The sequence below is a fragment of the Atta colombica genome, unplaced genomic scaffold (assembly GCF_001594045.1).
Source record: "Atta colombica isolate Treedump-2 unplaced genomic scaffold, Acol1.0 scaffold198, whole genome shotgun sequence".
Lineage (NCBI taxonomy): Eukaryota > Metazoa > Arthropoda > Insecta > Hymenoptera > Formicidae > Atta > Atta colombica.
The window spans coordinates 580119-593903 of record NW_017259291.1 but is presented as its reverse complement, the minus strand read 5'-3'; the positions used below and the strand labels follow the sequence as shown (position 1 = coordinate 593903).

The 13785-nt window shown below is 30.1% G+C and overlaps 3 protein-coding genes across 5 annotated transcripts in view; 2 read left to right on the top strand and 1 right to left on the bottom strand.

Moving 5' to 3' along the window:
• The window catches only part of LOC108686997 (MAP kinase-activated protein kinase 2), a 28244-nt gene extending 26353 nt beyond the window's left edge, over positions 1-1891 (top strand). For both annotated transcript variants that reach the window (XM_018192554.1, XM_018192553.1), the window contains 4 exons: positions 23-121; positions 210-285; positions 459-669; positions 764-1891. In XM_018192554.1, coding sequence (XP_018048043.1) covers positions 23-121; positions 210-285; positions 459-669; positions 764-1015 — 638 coding nt within the window. In that variant the 3' untranslated portion in view covers positions 1016-1891. The remainder of the gene's footprint in view (positions 1-22; positions 122-209; positions 286-458; positions 670-763) is intronic.
• A 6528-nt stretch (positions 1892-8419) lies between these two features.
• LOC108686933 (enhancer of mRNA-decapping protein 3) lies at positions 8420-11565 on the bottom strand. The gene is made up of 5 exons (XM_018192461.1): positions 11411-11565; positions 10621-10859; positions 10406-10560; positions 10048-10308; positions 8420-9652 (listed from the first exon to the last, which is right to left on the bottom strand). The coding sequence occupies exons 1-5, from the start codon at positions 11563-11565 to the stop codon at positions 9059-9061; spliced, it is 1404 nt and encodes a 467-aa protein (XP_018047950.1). The 3' UTR covers positions 8420-9058.
• Positions 11566-13455: 1890 nt separating this feature from the next.
• The window catches only part of LOC108686892 (ubiquitin carboxyl-terminal hydrolase isozyme L5), a 3674-nt gene continuing 3344 nt past the window's right edge, over positions 13456-13785 (top strand). For both annotated transcript variants that reach the window (XM_018192399.1, XM_018192398.1), the window contains exon 1: positions 13456-13531. In XM_018192399.1, coding sequence (XP_018047888.1) covers positions 13456-13531 — 76 coding nt within the window. The remainder of the gene's footprint in view (positions 13532-13785) is intronic.

The following is a 13785-nucleotide window of genomic DNA, read 5'->3' as shown; positions in this document are numbered from 1 at the left end:
AGATGTTTTTATTTATTTCTAGACATCACTGGAATTCTAAAACTCACCGACTTTGGATTTGCTAAAGAAACACATTTAAAAGACACATTACAGACACCATGTTATACACCTTATTATGTTGGTAAGCTTTTACACTTCATTTATGTGACATGTGCATGTAGTTGAAACTAAAATTATTTATATAATTCATTATTTTATTTTATTCTTAGCCCCGGAAGTTTTGGGACCAGAAAAATATGACAAGAGCTGTGATATTTGGTCATTGGGAGTAATTATGTACATATTGTAAGTATTCTACCATATGTATCTTCAAATTATTTTATACTAATAATTAATTTTTTATGTATAATATAGAGCATTCTAAAAAATCCTTCATGGTTCTCGTTATTTTGCTAATGAATTATAATTAAAGTTATACATTAAAATATGTTCGTAATATTAATTATCATTATTTCTAGATTGTGCGGTTTTCCACCATTCTACAGTAATCATGGATTAGCAATTTCGCCAGGAATGAAAAAGAGAATTCGATTAGGACAATACGACTTTCCCAGTCCGGAATGGTCAAATGTAAGCCAAGAAGCCAAGAATCTTATTAAGGGTATGCTGTGTATAGATCCAGCGGAAAGGTTACAGATCGATGCTGTGATGCGTAACAACTGGATTGCTGTAAGAAAAAAAAATATATATATATATATATATATAGGATGCACTTAGCGTGAATTTTCGTAATATATTTTTTCTAAAACTATGTTTCTTACAGAAATATATGGAAGTACCCGCCACTCCCTTACATACTGGACGTGTTCTGCGCGAGGGAGAGGAAATGTGGCCTGAAGTGCAAGAGGAGATGACGCGGTCGTTGGCGACAATGCGCGTCGACTACGACACGGCGTGTCTGAAGCAGCTCGATCACACGAATAATCCCCTGTTGAATAAACGGAGGCGCGCGAAACAGTCAGCCAATAACGCGACAGTCCCTGCAACACCCGCCAGCCCCACGGCAGCCTCCTAGGAAGAAGACACTGTCAGAACCAGAAACTGGTTCTGGACGAAACTGGACATTTTTTCTGCGTCAGATACAGCGTGATCACAACGAAGATCGTTCTCTGACTGCTGCATTTCACGAAGCAAAAGAAATTCCGAATTAGAATAGTATTGAAGGGCACCTAGATCACATATGTATCACATGATTTACACTATTAGCGTTCGATTATTTAGATGCGAGATCAATTTTATTAGAGCGGTAACAATAATGTAACGAGGACAATATTATCCCAACGAATGCAAGTAAGTGATATTTTTTTAATTGTCGAACGATATCACAGGTTTTTTCAAATTGCAAAATTTTTAAATATATACACTACAATTAATTGAATAATCACTTGTGTGGAATGGTAAATGTTTTTAATGCTAAGCATTAATGTTACACGTCATCAATTCAATCATCCGTCAGACCTATATAATTGTCATTGTGAATATGATAATCTTTAGAGGCACTATATAAATAAGAATAGGCAATCGAGATAAACGATACTACTGAACGTGTCTTTTAACAAACTATAAACATAATAGATCATATTGGAATGATATTTAAAATCTACATTTAATAATGAAATCTAAGAGAAAATTGTTTTTCTCAATAAACCTTATTGTCGTTATACTTGTCTAGAAAAAAAATATAAAGTCAAATTGTTATCTTGAAAAAAAAATCGAGAGATATGTTAGACTTCCAAAAGTTGGCCATCAACTGAGTCGATTTTAGAGCTGATAAGTAGTAACTGGCTTTTGCTGTCTTATATTATTTATTTAAATACATGAAATAAAACTTTCCCAAACAACACAAAGTCTAAAATTATGAGACATTTTTAAATCGTCTTTTAAACGCAAAAAACATCTTATGACCTGATTTTAGACATTTTTTGTTGTCTGAGTTATAATATTGTTAAATCAGTAATCATTCTTATATATTCTGTACACATACATATATCTTAAAATAGGCGTCGACAAAAAAAATTGTTTGATCGGGATTATTATACATAATCTCCATACAAATATAAATATAATGAAAGACTATTTATCTGTAGGCTGTTAAGATTAACTGTAGGAATAGTTGCCCATATCTTATTTTCTACAAAAATTATTTGTTGCTATTGGATGATAAGTTGCGCACTACGTTTCTATTTATATCATCGAATTTATAATGTATAATTATAATTTTTCACGTAATCGTCCGCTGCCCGTCCAGCCTGTTTTAAATATATGTATTAAATTTTCATAATTATTACTTTATTATTATCGATTCAATAAGATCTTTTTTAATCTTATTTTTACCACTGGTGTAATCAAATATGTAATTTAGACATTAGAAATTGGATTATTTGTGTTCTAAGTACCTAATAATATGTTCGATATACAAAGGACATCTGAAAAGTTTTGAGCCTCAATATGAAGATGATATTATTTACAAAATTGTTTTGATATTAATAATAATATTGTATCATCAATCGTGCTTAAAGATATCTGTGAAAATTATAGCCATTTTGGATGCTCAATTTGGTGTTTGACACTCATTTAGTCAACATCAGTGTTTTTGTAAAAATGGAAAACGTCGAATATTGTGCCGTGATTAAATTCTTGAATTTGAAAGGCAAGATGCCTATGCGAATTAAAGCCGAGTTGGTGCTGTTTATGGGGATTCTGCCCCATTATTTGCCATCGTGAAAAGATGGGTAACTGAATTTAAACGTAGTCGTAGCTAAGCCAGCTTGATTAATGAATGATGAGCGTTCGGGACGGCCAACAACTGACCACCATCGATAACATTGAAAAAATTCACGAAATACTGAAAGACTGTCGAATCAAAGTTAGAAAGACTGCGGGGATATCGAAAGAACGTGTTTGTTACATATTAACTGAAGAATTAGGCATGCATAAGCTAACTGCACGTTGGTTACCGCTTGTTCACTGTGGACCAAAAACGCATTCGAATGAATATTTCCAACTTCCAAGGCCCTATTGGAGCGGTTTAGATGAAACAAGTCGGATTTCTCGATTGATAACTGTTAATGAAAATTGGATCCATTACTTCTTGAGACGAAGGAACAGTCAAAACAGCGGAGAAAACTGTGAAGGGTGAATCTGCTCCGAAGATGATTTCATCGACTGGGAAAGTGATGGCGATTATTTTTTGAGATTGTGTTTATCGATTATCTTAAAAAAGTAAAACAATACCGGGGATATTTTGTATTAATTGACAAGCTGGCAAAATTGACAAGAAGGCAAAAATTGTGAAAAAGCGGCCGCAAAGCGGCCTTCTTTGAAGAAGAAGAAAGTGATGTTCCATCAAGATAACGCACCGTTTTTACATTTCGACGTTCGCCTTAGCAAAAATTTATCAATCGGAATTTGAATTGACCATCTATCACCAGATCTGGCTTCCAGCAATTTTTTTCCTAGGCTCAAAGTTTGAGTTGAAGGACAAAGATTTTCATCAAACGAGTAGGTCATCGCATCCATAGAAGTCTATTTTGCAAAGCAACTATTATTTAAATGGGTTAAAGGGATGTTAGCATCATTGAGAAAAGAATCGACTTAAAGGGAGACTATGTTGAAAAATAAAAATGAATTTTTGATCGAAAAAATATTTGTATGTTGTAGGCTCAAAATTTTTCAGAGACGACCCTCGCATATCTTTAATTATATTAATTCACATGTATATGCGGTCTGTTTTTAAGATTTATAAGTAACTATAACGATATACTTGAGGCTGAGTATCTTAAATGATTTGAATCTGCTTTTTATTTAAGTCACGAATGATATGAAGTATATTTTAGCCGGAATCGAGTGTTACAAATATGGTAAATATAATAAATATGGAATGATATCCCAATATTACATCAATACAAAAAATAGTAGATGAATATATGGAAATTGTATATATTTCTTCTTAATCATTCAAGACGATTCTGTCTAATTGCGTAGAAATCATAAAAATGGAATATTAGTCTGTGTATTTTTAGTTTATAGATGTAGCGCGATATTCTATACAATTAATAACTGATAAATCAAAAATGAGAAGAGTTCCATGTGCCTATAATTTCAATATTTCGAATAAAGATCATAAATTATTTCAAATATATTCTAGAGTGTTCAAGAGAAGTATCATTAAAATATAAAAATATTATTGCAAAAGGAATATATATAAATTATTTAATATACTATATTTTAAAAGACGGTCATTTTCAGAACGCATCTAAAATGATTAATCTATAGACATGAAAAATATATTCGTATAAAAAATTTATATAAAAAGAGAATTGTTCAGAAATTTCAGAGATTGAAATATACTGGATGAGATAATTTTTAATTATATGAGCATACATAGTTCCTCGTGTTGATTAATTAATTCACTTTAATAATGAATAATGGAATGGAAAATGCTTATGCACTAGTTCAATTAAAAAATTACAATGAATTTAATAGCAAGATATTTTTGTAACACAAGGAGTTTGTTGATCTGTATTTACAAAATTTGACAATAATGATTGTAAACAAATCTCATCTTTCATACCATTACTTATTTACATAATTGCAGTTTTCTGCACGACAACGATAAAATCATGTATTTTTTAACATGTGACAGCGCTATAAATTTCTATAGACCGTAAAGCATTTACAGAAATATGTATGTCAAGTGATGTTATAAAAATTACAGAAGCTATTTTATATCTATATTATTATATTTTTTATTAATTCCTTCTCTTGTTGAGAATTTATTTAATTATACAGAATAATTTCATTACCTTGCGTTTTATAATTTATTTAACATATTAATATACGAGGATCGTTTAAATCAGGTAAATTTTTGCGAGATGGCGCCATAATGAACTCTGTACCAGGCCAGGAAGTATATATAACACTATTCTGCACTATTCAAACTGTCTCCTAACAAGTTTCAGCTAAAAGTAACGTTTAGCCTGGACTGCCCGGATGCTCATATGGGCAACAACGCTCTAACACCGAACGCTGATTGATGAAAAACGGACAATGGAGATAAATTTTATTCCCACAACCGACTTTTCACAAATCAGTGTTCTGTGTCAAAGCGCTATTGCCCGTATGAGGATTTGGGTTTAGTTTACGTGTGACAGATGTTGAAAATGAGCACGGCAGCAGTTGTCGTAAAGGAAAGGAGGAAGACGAATTCCATGCATTGACTAAACATTTTTATTTAAAGAAGTGGCGCAAATCACAGCCGAGTTTGATGCTGTTTACGGGGTTACTTTACCCTACCATTTACCGTGAAAAGATGAGTAGCTGAATATAAACGTAATCGTATTACGCTTGGCTGATGAATGATGATGAGTGTTCGGGACCGCCAACAACTGCGACCACCGATAACATCGAAAAAATTCATGAAATCATACTGAACGACTGTTCGAATTAAAGTTAGAGAGATAGCACAGGCTATAAGCATATCGATAGAACGTGTTAGTCATATTAATTGAAGAATTAGGCATGCGTAAGCTAATCGCGTGTGGGTGCTGCGCTTGCTCATTCTGGATCAAAAACGCATTCGAATGAACAACTTTCCAAGGTCCTGTTGGGATGATTTAAGCGAAACAAGTCGGATTTTTTATATCGATTTTTTATATCGATAACTGTTATGAAAGAGACGAAGGAACACAGTCCAAACAGTGGACTGTGAGATGCCCTTATATATCCAAAGCAGAACAATAAGTCACGATAACATCAAAATGATATTAAAATGAATCGGAAATGATTGAAAAATAACTTTTAATGATCATTTTGAAGTTATTTTGATATTGTAACGACTTTTGCTTGGGATTATATTAATTCACATATATGTCTGTTTTTAAGATTTATAAGTAATTATAACGATATGTTTGAGATTGAGTACTTTAAATGATTTGAATCTGCTTTTTATTTAAGTCACGAATAATATAAAGCATATTTTAACCGGAAGCGATCGAGTGTTACAAATATGATAAATATGGAATGGTATCCCAATATTACATCAATACAAAAAATAGTAGATGAATATATGGAAATTGTATATATTTCTTCTTAACCATTCAAGACATTCTATTTATAATTACGTAGAAATCATAGAAATGGAATATTAGTCTGTGTATTTTTAGTATTACCAATGCGCGCTACCTAAAGCAACCTTCAATTTATCTTGATTCTTACAAACTGGTCTATACGATGTGGTTCATACTGAATTGATATGAATTTTCTAACGAAATGGTGTTTCAATTGTTATAAGAGATCTTTTTGTAAAGAAAATCATTTATTTAATTTCAAGACATTTCAATCGGTGATCCTTTATACTTACATTATGACATATTTACGTAAATTTTGAATACAAATAAAAAACATTAACTATTTTTTCCTTCAAATTTTAAGTTTTTAATCGGAATTAACGTATCTGAAAATACATTAATTTCGGCCATTTCATATATTATCTTTTAATATCTGGATCTGGCACGACGGAAAATGTATCGTACTGATTGCTTATAGTAGTTTTAGCGACAGTTCTCGTTAGTTTTAGCAGAGTCTATGCTTTACAATCATTTTTAAACAGAGTATCGACCGCTACATATTTTTTTATTATTTTTTTAATATCTGATAAAATGTTAATTTCAACTTATAGTATTGTATAATGGACTTTCTGAGACATGAAGAATGTTAAAATTAACACAAAAATATTAATTTTAACATTTTTTTATGTCTCAGAAAGTCCACTATACGTCTTTAAGTTAAAATTAACATTTTAATCCCATATCTGCTTAGCCGCCCCTTTTCTTACTTAATCATGAATAAATTATATAATAATGCGCTATTGATATGCTCTCGAAGTCCGCAAAAAAAATTTTTTTTAGCTAAATGAAGTGAATGCATGAAATGATTTCTTAATTTATATTTAATATTTACAAAAATTGACAATATCTATATAAACAAAAATCTCAACTTTTATATCATTATTTTGTTATTTCTATAAAAATTATAGAAGCTATTTTATATCTATATTATATTTTTTATTAATTTCTTGTTGAGAATTCATTTGTTTAATTACACAGAATAATTTCATTACCTTGCGTTTTATAACTTATTTAATATAGAATAATTTAATGATTATGCATCTTTGTATGGAATATTAGTTCAAATCATATGTAATTGCTACTATATTTATATCATTAGCAGATATAATTAAATTAACACTGAGATATATAAAAATTCAATGTGTCATATCCATGTCATTGTCCATATATTGTTTATGAAATTTATTTATTTTGTCCAAGTTTTATAAATTACTTTCTATTTCTAAATTATTGAAAGAAATTATTGAGACAAGGAAATTATATATACATGATAATAAATATATAGTACATTTCTTTCAAATATATAGTTCACACAGATTATAAAGTATATAATTTGCAAATTAAATATCTATTTTCTAGTATACAATTATCAATTGCTTAAAATAATTATTATCTCTTGACCAATATACAATTATTATTAATTTAAAGGCTCAATTATTAAATGTTAATAATTAATAATTAATTATTAACACAATAATTATAATTTATTTTAATATTATTTATTTTAATTATTATTATCGAATGTGTCTTAATAAATGTGTTATAATAAATGTATACTTCCAAATAAATCATTTAAAATATTGAAATGTATTTAATTCATTTTAAAATGGACATGAATTGCGGGATTATTTTATATCGATTTCATACAACATCGGATTTACAAGAAATTATTATTTGTCTATATTTCTAGGTTTACAATAACTATAAATTCGTGTTCGTCGAAAGCACATTCCACTTGATTATAAATGTAAACATTAAAAGAAATCAGTACAAAAAGGAATATTCAAGTGTTAATATACTTTATATAATGCTGAAGATATCTTGCATGTGCGTTTACAATAATTTCAATACATCTACACATTTCGTTATTATAGTTTCTTATCGGAACATAAAGTGATGGACGTAAAGTAAAATAAAATACATATAATACTTGATATATGAGCAACTTGAGCTTACTGAACAAATTAATAAAGATGTGCACAAGTATAAAATTGTTGTCAATCAACTAATTGATCAAAGAGAAATGCTAAATAACTGCGCGTTTCGCGCGCAGATTTTTAATGACATAAATAGTACGTTACAAATTATTAAAAATATACAAAGACTTTTTTCTCTCGTATGTGCAAGCCATCAATTTAATATTCTTACTATTTTTTATTTTTATTTAGTTTTCAGCTATAAACTTATACTATGCCAAGCAAGTATTTTCTTACAGTGGCTCTATATTCTTATAAGATTTCTCATCATTTAACTATTTATTAATCCGAAAACATGAGAACATTCTTAATTAGGAGAATTTATGGCAATAATTTTTACATACTTTTTCTTATTCATTAATATAAATTTTGTTAATATAAACTGTAGATACACACGTGTGTAATGTGACCCGTGCCAAGTAATTAGCTTTTATTTAGCCATATCAAATACATATTTGGGAGCACTCATGTGCTCTGATGCAAAATCATGCTGCGACACATATAGTTGTATCCTTAAACAAGGATTCTACATACTTTTTGCTTTTTGGAGAACTATGTCGTTAATATTTAGAGCATTAGTTCTTTTTATGTTTGCTATTCATAAAACGATGTCTTCACAGTTTTACAGACAAAATATCTATATTTTATCTATGTGTATAATGCTTAATCAAGACTTTAAAATACAGCTTTCAAAGTTATACAATATCGGAAATAGTCTATCTGCGGATATCATGCAATTAATACGAAAAATATTATAGTACATCATGCGTTCCCTTTTTCTCTCTTTCTAAAAGTTTATCTAAAAGTTTATATCAAATGTCAAACTATATATAAACTCTTTACTCAATGGGCCCCGGAAGTAAAATATATTCTTTGTATACGAGGTTTACAAATCACGCATGATAAAACGAAGGCGACTATTCAAAAAGACATGATGTGGTCCTTAAAAATTTGCTAAGAATTATTGGAATGTAGAGGAATTACGAATTTAGGTCCAAATGGTGATCTAAACTTGATGCCAACGTCAGAATATACTTTGTTTGGCAATGCGAGATTGCACAAATATAATCTGCCGTTGTCGACGCTATGCGACAGTGGTAGGGCACCCAACAGGCTGAATTTACTGAGTATGCCTGGTGTACCCGTTGCCGGAGGTTCGATAGATAATACTGGTGCCCGATTACTGTTTGCCCATCTCGCTATTGGAGTGACCATTCTGGGCGAATCTTCGTCACAGAGCGCTACAAGTATCAGATCCACCAATGATGGTAGATTCTTGACTTTGGTTTCTACCTTGTTGTCTGTTAGCCTGTATAGCGACAATTCTTGCAGAAGAAATACATCTTCCGCATTTTCCACAAACACGATTGTTGTGACACCGTGAGCAGCCAATTGTCGAGCACAGTTGATTCCTGCAGCGCCGGAACGATGCGGTCCACACAGCACGACCACGGTGGGCCATTGATGCGCATTATTCGGATTCAATCGATGACTCCCACCCAATAACTGTAAGGTGAGTTCAGCACCGGCGCGACCAAGCAATTCCACCTATCAAAGAAAGTCAGAATTATTAAATATAACGATAGAATTAAAATAAAATTAAAATTAAATTTAAAACATTGAATAAAAATAGCTTAGATGTGTATATTTGAACCAATAAGTGAAAATGTGATAAGCTATATCTTAAAAATACTCTTATTTAATTATTGAATTTTATTCTTTATTATTTTATTCTTTCTTTATTTATTTAATTTTTAACTTTAATTATTTTGTAATCAGAATAAATACGTTCCATCAATATACTTATTTAAATGTAAATATCTTATAAGGTTGGATCTCTGCCTCTTACTTGAATCTATTATTTCTTCTTTTTTCTCTTTTTTTCTCATTTCTCATTTCATATTAAACAAAAAAATAATTACAAATAATTCCAACATACGAACCCTGCGTTCCCAACTTATTCCCAATCTATCTGCTGCACCTATTAATTGTCGATGTAAACTTAGAGGGATGCTAGGAATTACTAGACCATTATCTGTAACATATTCTTTTTCACCACGGCAAGGCACCATGATCTGTCTGAGTACTGTAGGTTCAGATACAAGAATATTTTCATCGGGTCGGTAGATAGCAGTAGTACCCCGATTGTTTTCCGACTGTCTAACAATATCCGGCTTCAAAGAGTTTATTTCTTGCCACACAGCCTGCAATAATAATAAAATAGTTAAATAACATTATAAACAACATATTACTAAATTTTCTTTTTGTATTAAATAATATTTAAAAACGGTAAAACTCAACCTCTTTGTTAAATAATGCTAAGTTCTTTTCAAAATCAAAGTCTTGCTCTAATTGATCAATCGGGGTACCAAAGGTATGTTCGTCTCTTTCCAATGCTCTTTGCCGATGAGTTAATCTCTTTGAGACTGATTTATTATTAGATGCATTATTTTCAGCTGCAACATTATTACATTAATATAACATATATCAGATGTTAATATATAAATCATATGTACTTTGAGGTATTTTCCCATTAGGAGTTTGCTCCACTTGCTGGTTAGGCTCTGCTGGTTTTTTGAAGTTTGTCTGTGACTGAGAACTTCCTGCTTGCACTGTTGCATTTGGAACGCATTCTGAAATAGATCGCCCAGCCCTTTTCGCAATTGGTCTCTTTACGATTACCTTACTGTGTGTATCATTAACGTTTCCTGCTTCTTCTGTTGATATAATCTCAAGATTCTGTATATCCTTTACACTGTAGTAATAAAGATAATTAATACATGTGTTCATATATATTATTTGGGATGTTGAACAACTTAATGATAGAGCAGCTGCTTGTAAAAGATCATAGTTTGATTCCTGTATTGCTTCTCATATATATTAAGAATTTTAAGTGCAAGAATATTATACCTTAATAAAAGATAAACAAATCGTAATATTGTGTCATGCCTTGAAGGACAGAAGCCTCTAAACAAGTAAGTTTGAAAATAATTCAATTCTCTGAAATGGAACTTGGGGGAGAAACGAATTTTATACAATCTTCTTTCATAAAAATAACAATTGTAATGAAATCAATTTGAAATAGTCCATATAAGGCTATATGCGATAAAATAAACAATATGTGATATATCAATTTACCCATTTATTTAAAATGATTTAAATTTAATTTAATTAAACAAATTTATTTAAATTCTATGTGTATATATGTGTGTGTGTGTGTGTGTGTGTGTGTGTGTATATACACATGCAAGATTTTTTTAAATATTTTTAATAATTTATAAAAATTAATCAAGCTAGTAATCTTACCTCAAATTAACAACAGAAGAAGTATGAGGTATGCCATTGCAAAATGCTTTTGCCAGAGTCAGACTATTCTTATTTAAATCAATAATTTTACCTTGGTAAGCAAGATCATCGATACACTTTACCGAAACTGTACAACCCAAAAACTGCTCAGACATTCTGTCTAAAACTGAAACATAAAAGTCAAACTATAAGATAATATCAAATTGATAATATCAATTGAGATAATATCAAATTATCTCAATCATGATGTGAGATCTTTTTACAGCGATTTATATCTTGATTACAATACTAATCATATAAGCAAAATCACACATAATGATAAATTTTATATTAAAAATATAATTATTATGAATGAATCAACATACATGTTATTTGATAATTTATTTCGAGAGCAATGTCAACATATAATCAACAAGAATGATAATGAAAATTGTAGTAGCTAATGGAACCACAAAAGTATCATTTATCTATTAATATAAGATAATACAAAATATAAGGCTGTGTAAAATATAAGGCTATTTCCTTTAAAAATTAAAAAATAAATATGTCATGCGTTAATAAATAAAAAAATAAATACACTTAAACGTAGAAGCAGGAGCACAACAGTCATCAATTTTTGACATCATTGAAAAAATCTTAACTTCGAAGTTACTACTTATGTTAGGTTAAAAGCGGTGCGACGTTACTGGAAGACTGTATGAAACATCTACATACCTGAGTCAATGCTGATGTAAATAAAGGTAATCAAAGGGAAAACAAACCGCGCAGTAGCTAGCGATAACTTAATTGTTACGCACTATTTCCACGATTTGGCGTGCGGCATCGAAACGAATTACTACCCGTATGTCGGGTTGACTCGTGTATATTGCAGTATTTCGTATACTTATTGTCATTGTGTGCGTGATGGCAAAGAGACCGTCATTTTCTTCATGTTGAGCTGATAGTGAAAACTTTTAAATGTTTTCCGTCATGTAAATATTCGTACAATCTTACGAGCAAATTATAAATTATTATAAGCAAAAATTAGCTCAAAAATGTAAATATCATTATATATGTGTCGAATCGATCGTCGGTAATTCTATACAGGATAGAGTCAAGAAAAGAATTTATCAAAGCCTTGTTTAAAAATTCACCAAAAACTCTCGAAATTCATCAAATTACCAATCATAATATAATAGTATATTTAATATATACTGTTATAATAATATATATTATGTAATATAACAATAATAATATATATATAATAATATATATGTATAAATAATAATATATAATAGTAATGTATTAGCAATCATATTTCAAATCGTATTTGACACCAGTTGAAATGCAATTTTATATATAATGGAGTATTTTTATTATACGATTTTTACATCAGTTTATCTTTCTTCCTTTTCTCTTTAAAAGAAAAGAAGAAGAAGAAAGATAAACTGATGTAAAAGTTCAGCCAAAAAGAACAAGTCTATTCTTTACTGAATTTAGGTACTCATTCGAATAAGTGTCATCCAGGTATCACTCCATCTTTGTGTTTATCATCATACATTAGTCAAGGATGACATGACACCTGGGGAGCAGTCTGGGAATCAGGAGGTCGATTGTGTATCTTGAAAAGTGAACAAATTCATTAGAATATTCATAATTTAATTGGCCAATACCTAGTAATCATTGCTTTTGTAATTTTTTACCTCATTTCAAAATACACAATCGGGCCTCTGAACACCTCTGAAGGTGCTATTAACTTGGCGCTACAAATGCTTTGATTGACCAATCGGAAGAAAGAATTTTAACAATTGACCAATCAAAAAATGCTTCGAAGCATTTGTTTTTTTAAAAATATCACAATTCTAAACTGTTAAATATTTTATGGTGCAAAGAGAAACCTGAGAGGCATCCACAAAAAAATAGTACAGGGAAAATGGTACAGATATTTCCAGAAGGTTGCTGAGTTTGCCGCTAAGTGGCGCGTTAGTTCGCGAGAAATTTCACATACTCTTTATTGCTCTCTACTTATTTTCTACACGTAACACATTTACGATAGTATATAAAATATGGCGGACTCGGCAGGAAATTGGTGTCTCATTGAAAGCGATCCTGGCGTTTTTACAGAATTGATTAAAGAATTCGGTAAGTATATTTCAAATTTTCATTCTCTGTAATCATAGTGCGTTTTTTATTTGCACTATTTTTAACATTATTCGAATTGGGCAAAGTTGAAAAGTTTTTGTCTTTTTGGAAAGTATATTTGTCATGCATGAAAACTATAAACTATAAACTGTATAACTATATGTGTAAGTATATATATGCATACACATGTAGAAAAGTACATAATAAGCATATAAATAAATATATATATATGTGTGTGTGTATATATATATATA

What these genes read in the sequence shown, in the direction of transcription:
- LOC108686933 (XM_018192461.1), bottom strand. Translation starts at nt 11,565, where the DNA reads ATGTCTGAGCAGTTTTTGGGTTGTACAGTTTCGGTAAAGTGTATCGAT. An exon ending in TCTTCTGTTGTTAATTTGAG is followed by an intron (nt 10,860 to 11,410) that starts GTAAGATTACTA and finishes TTATTACTACAG; the next exon opens with TGTAAAGGATATACAGAATC. An exon ending in GAATAAGTTGGGAACGCAGG is followed by an intron (nt 9,653 to 10,047) that starts GTTCGTATGTTG and finishes TTTCTTTGATAG; the next exon opens with GTGGAATTGCTTGGTCGCGC.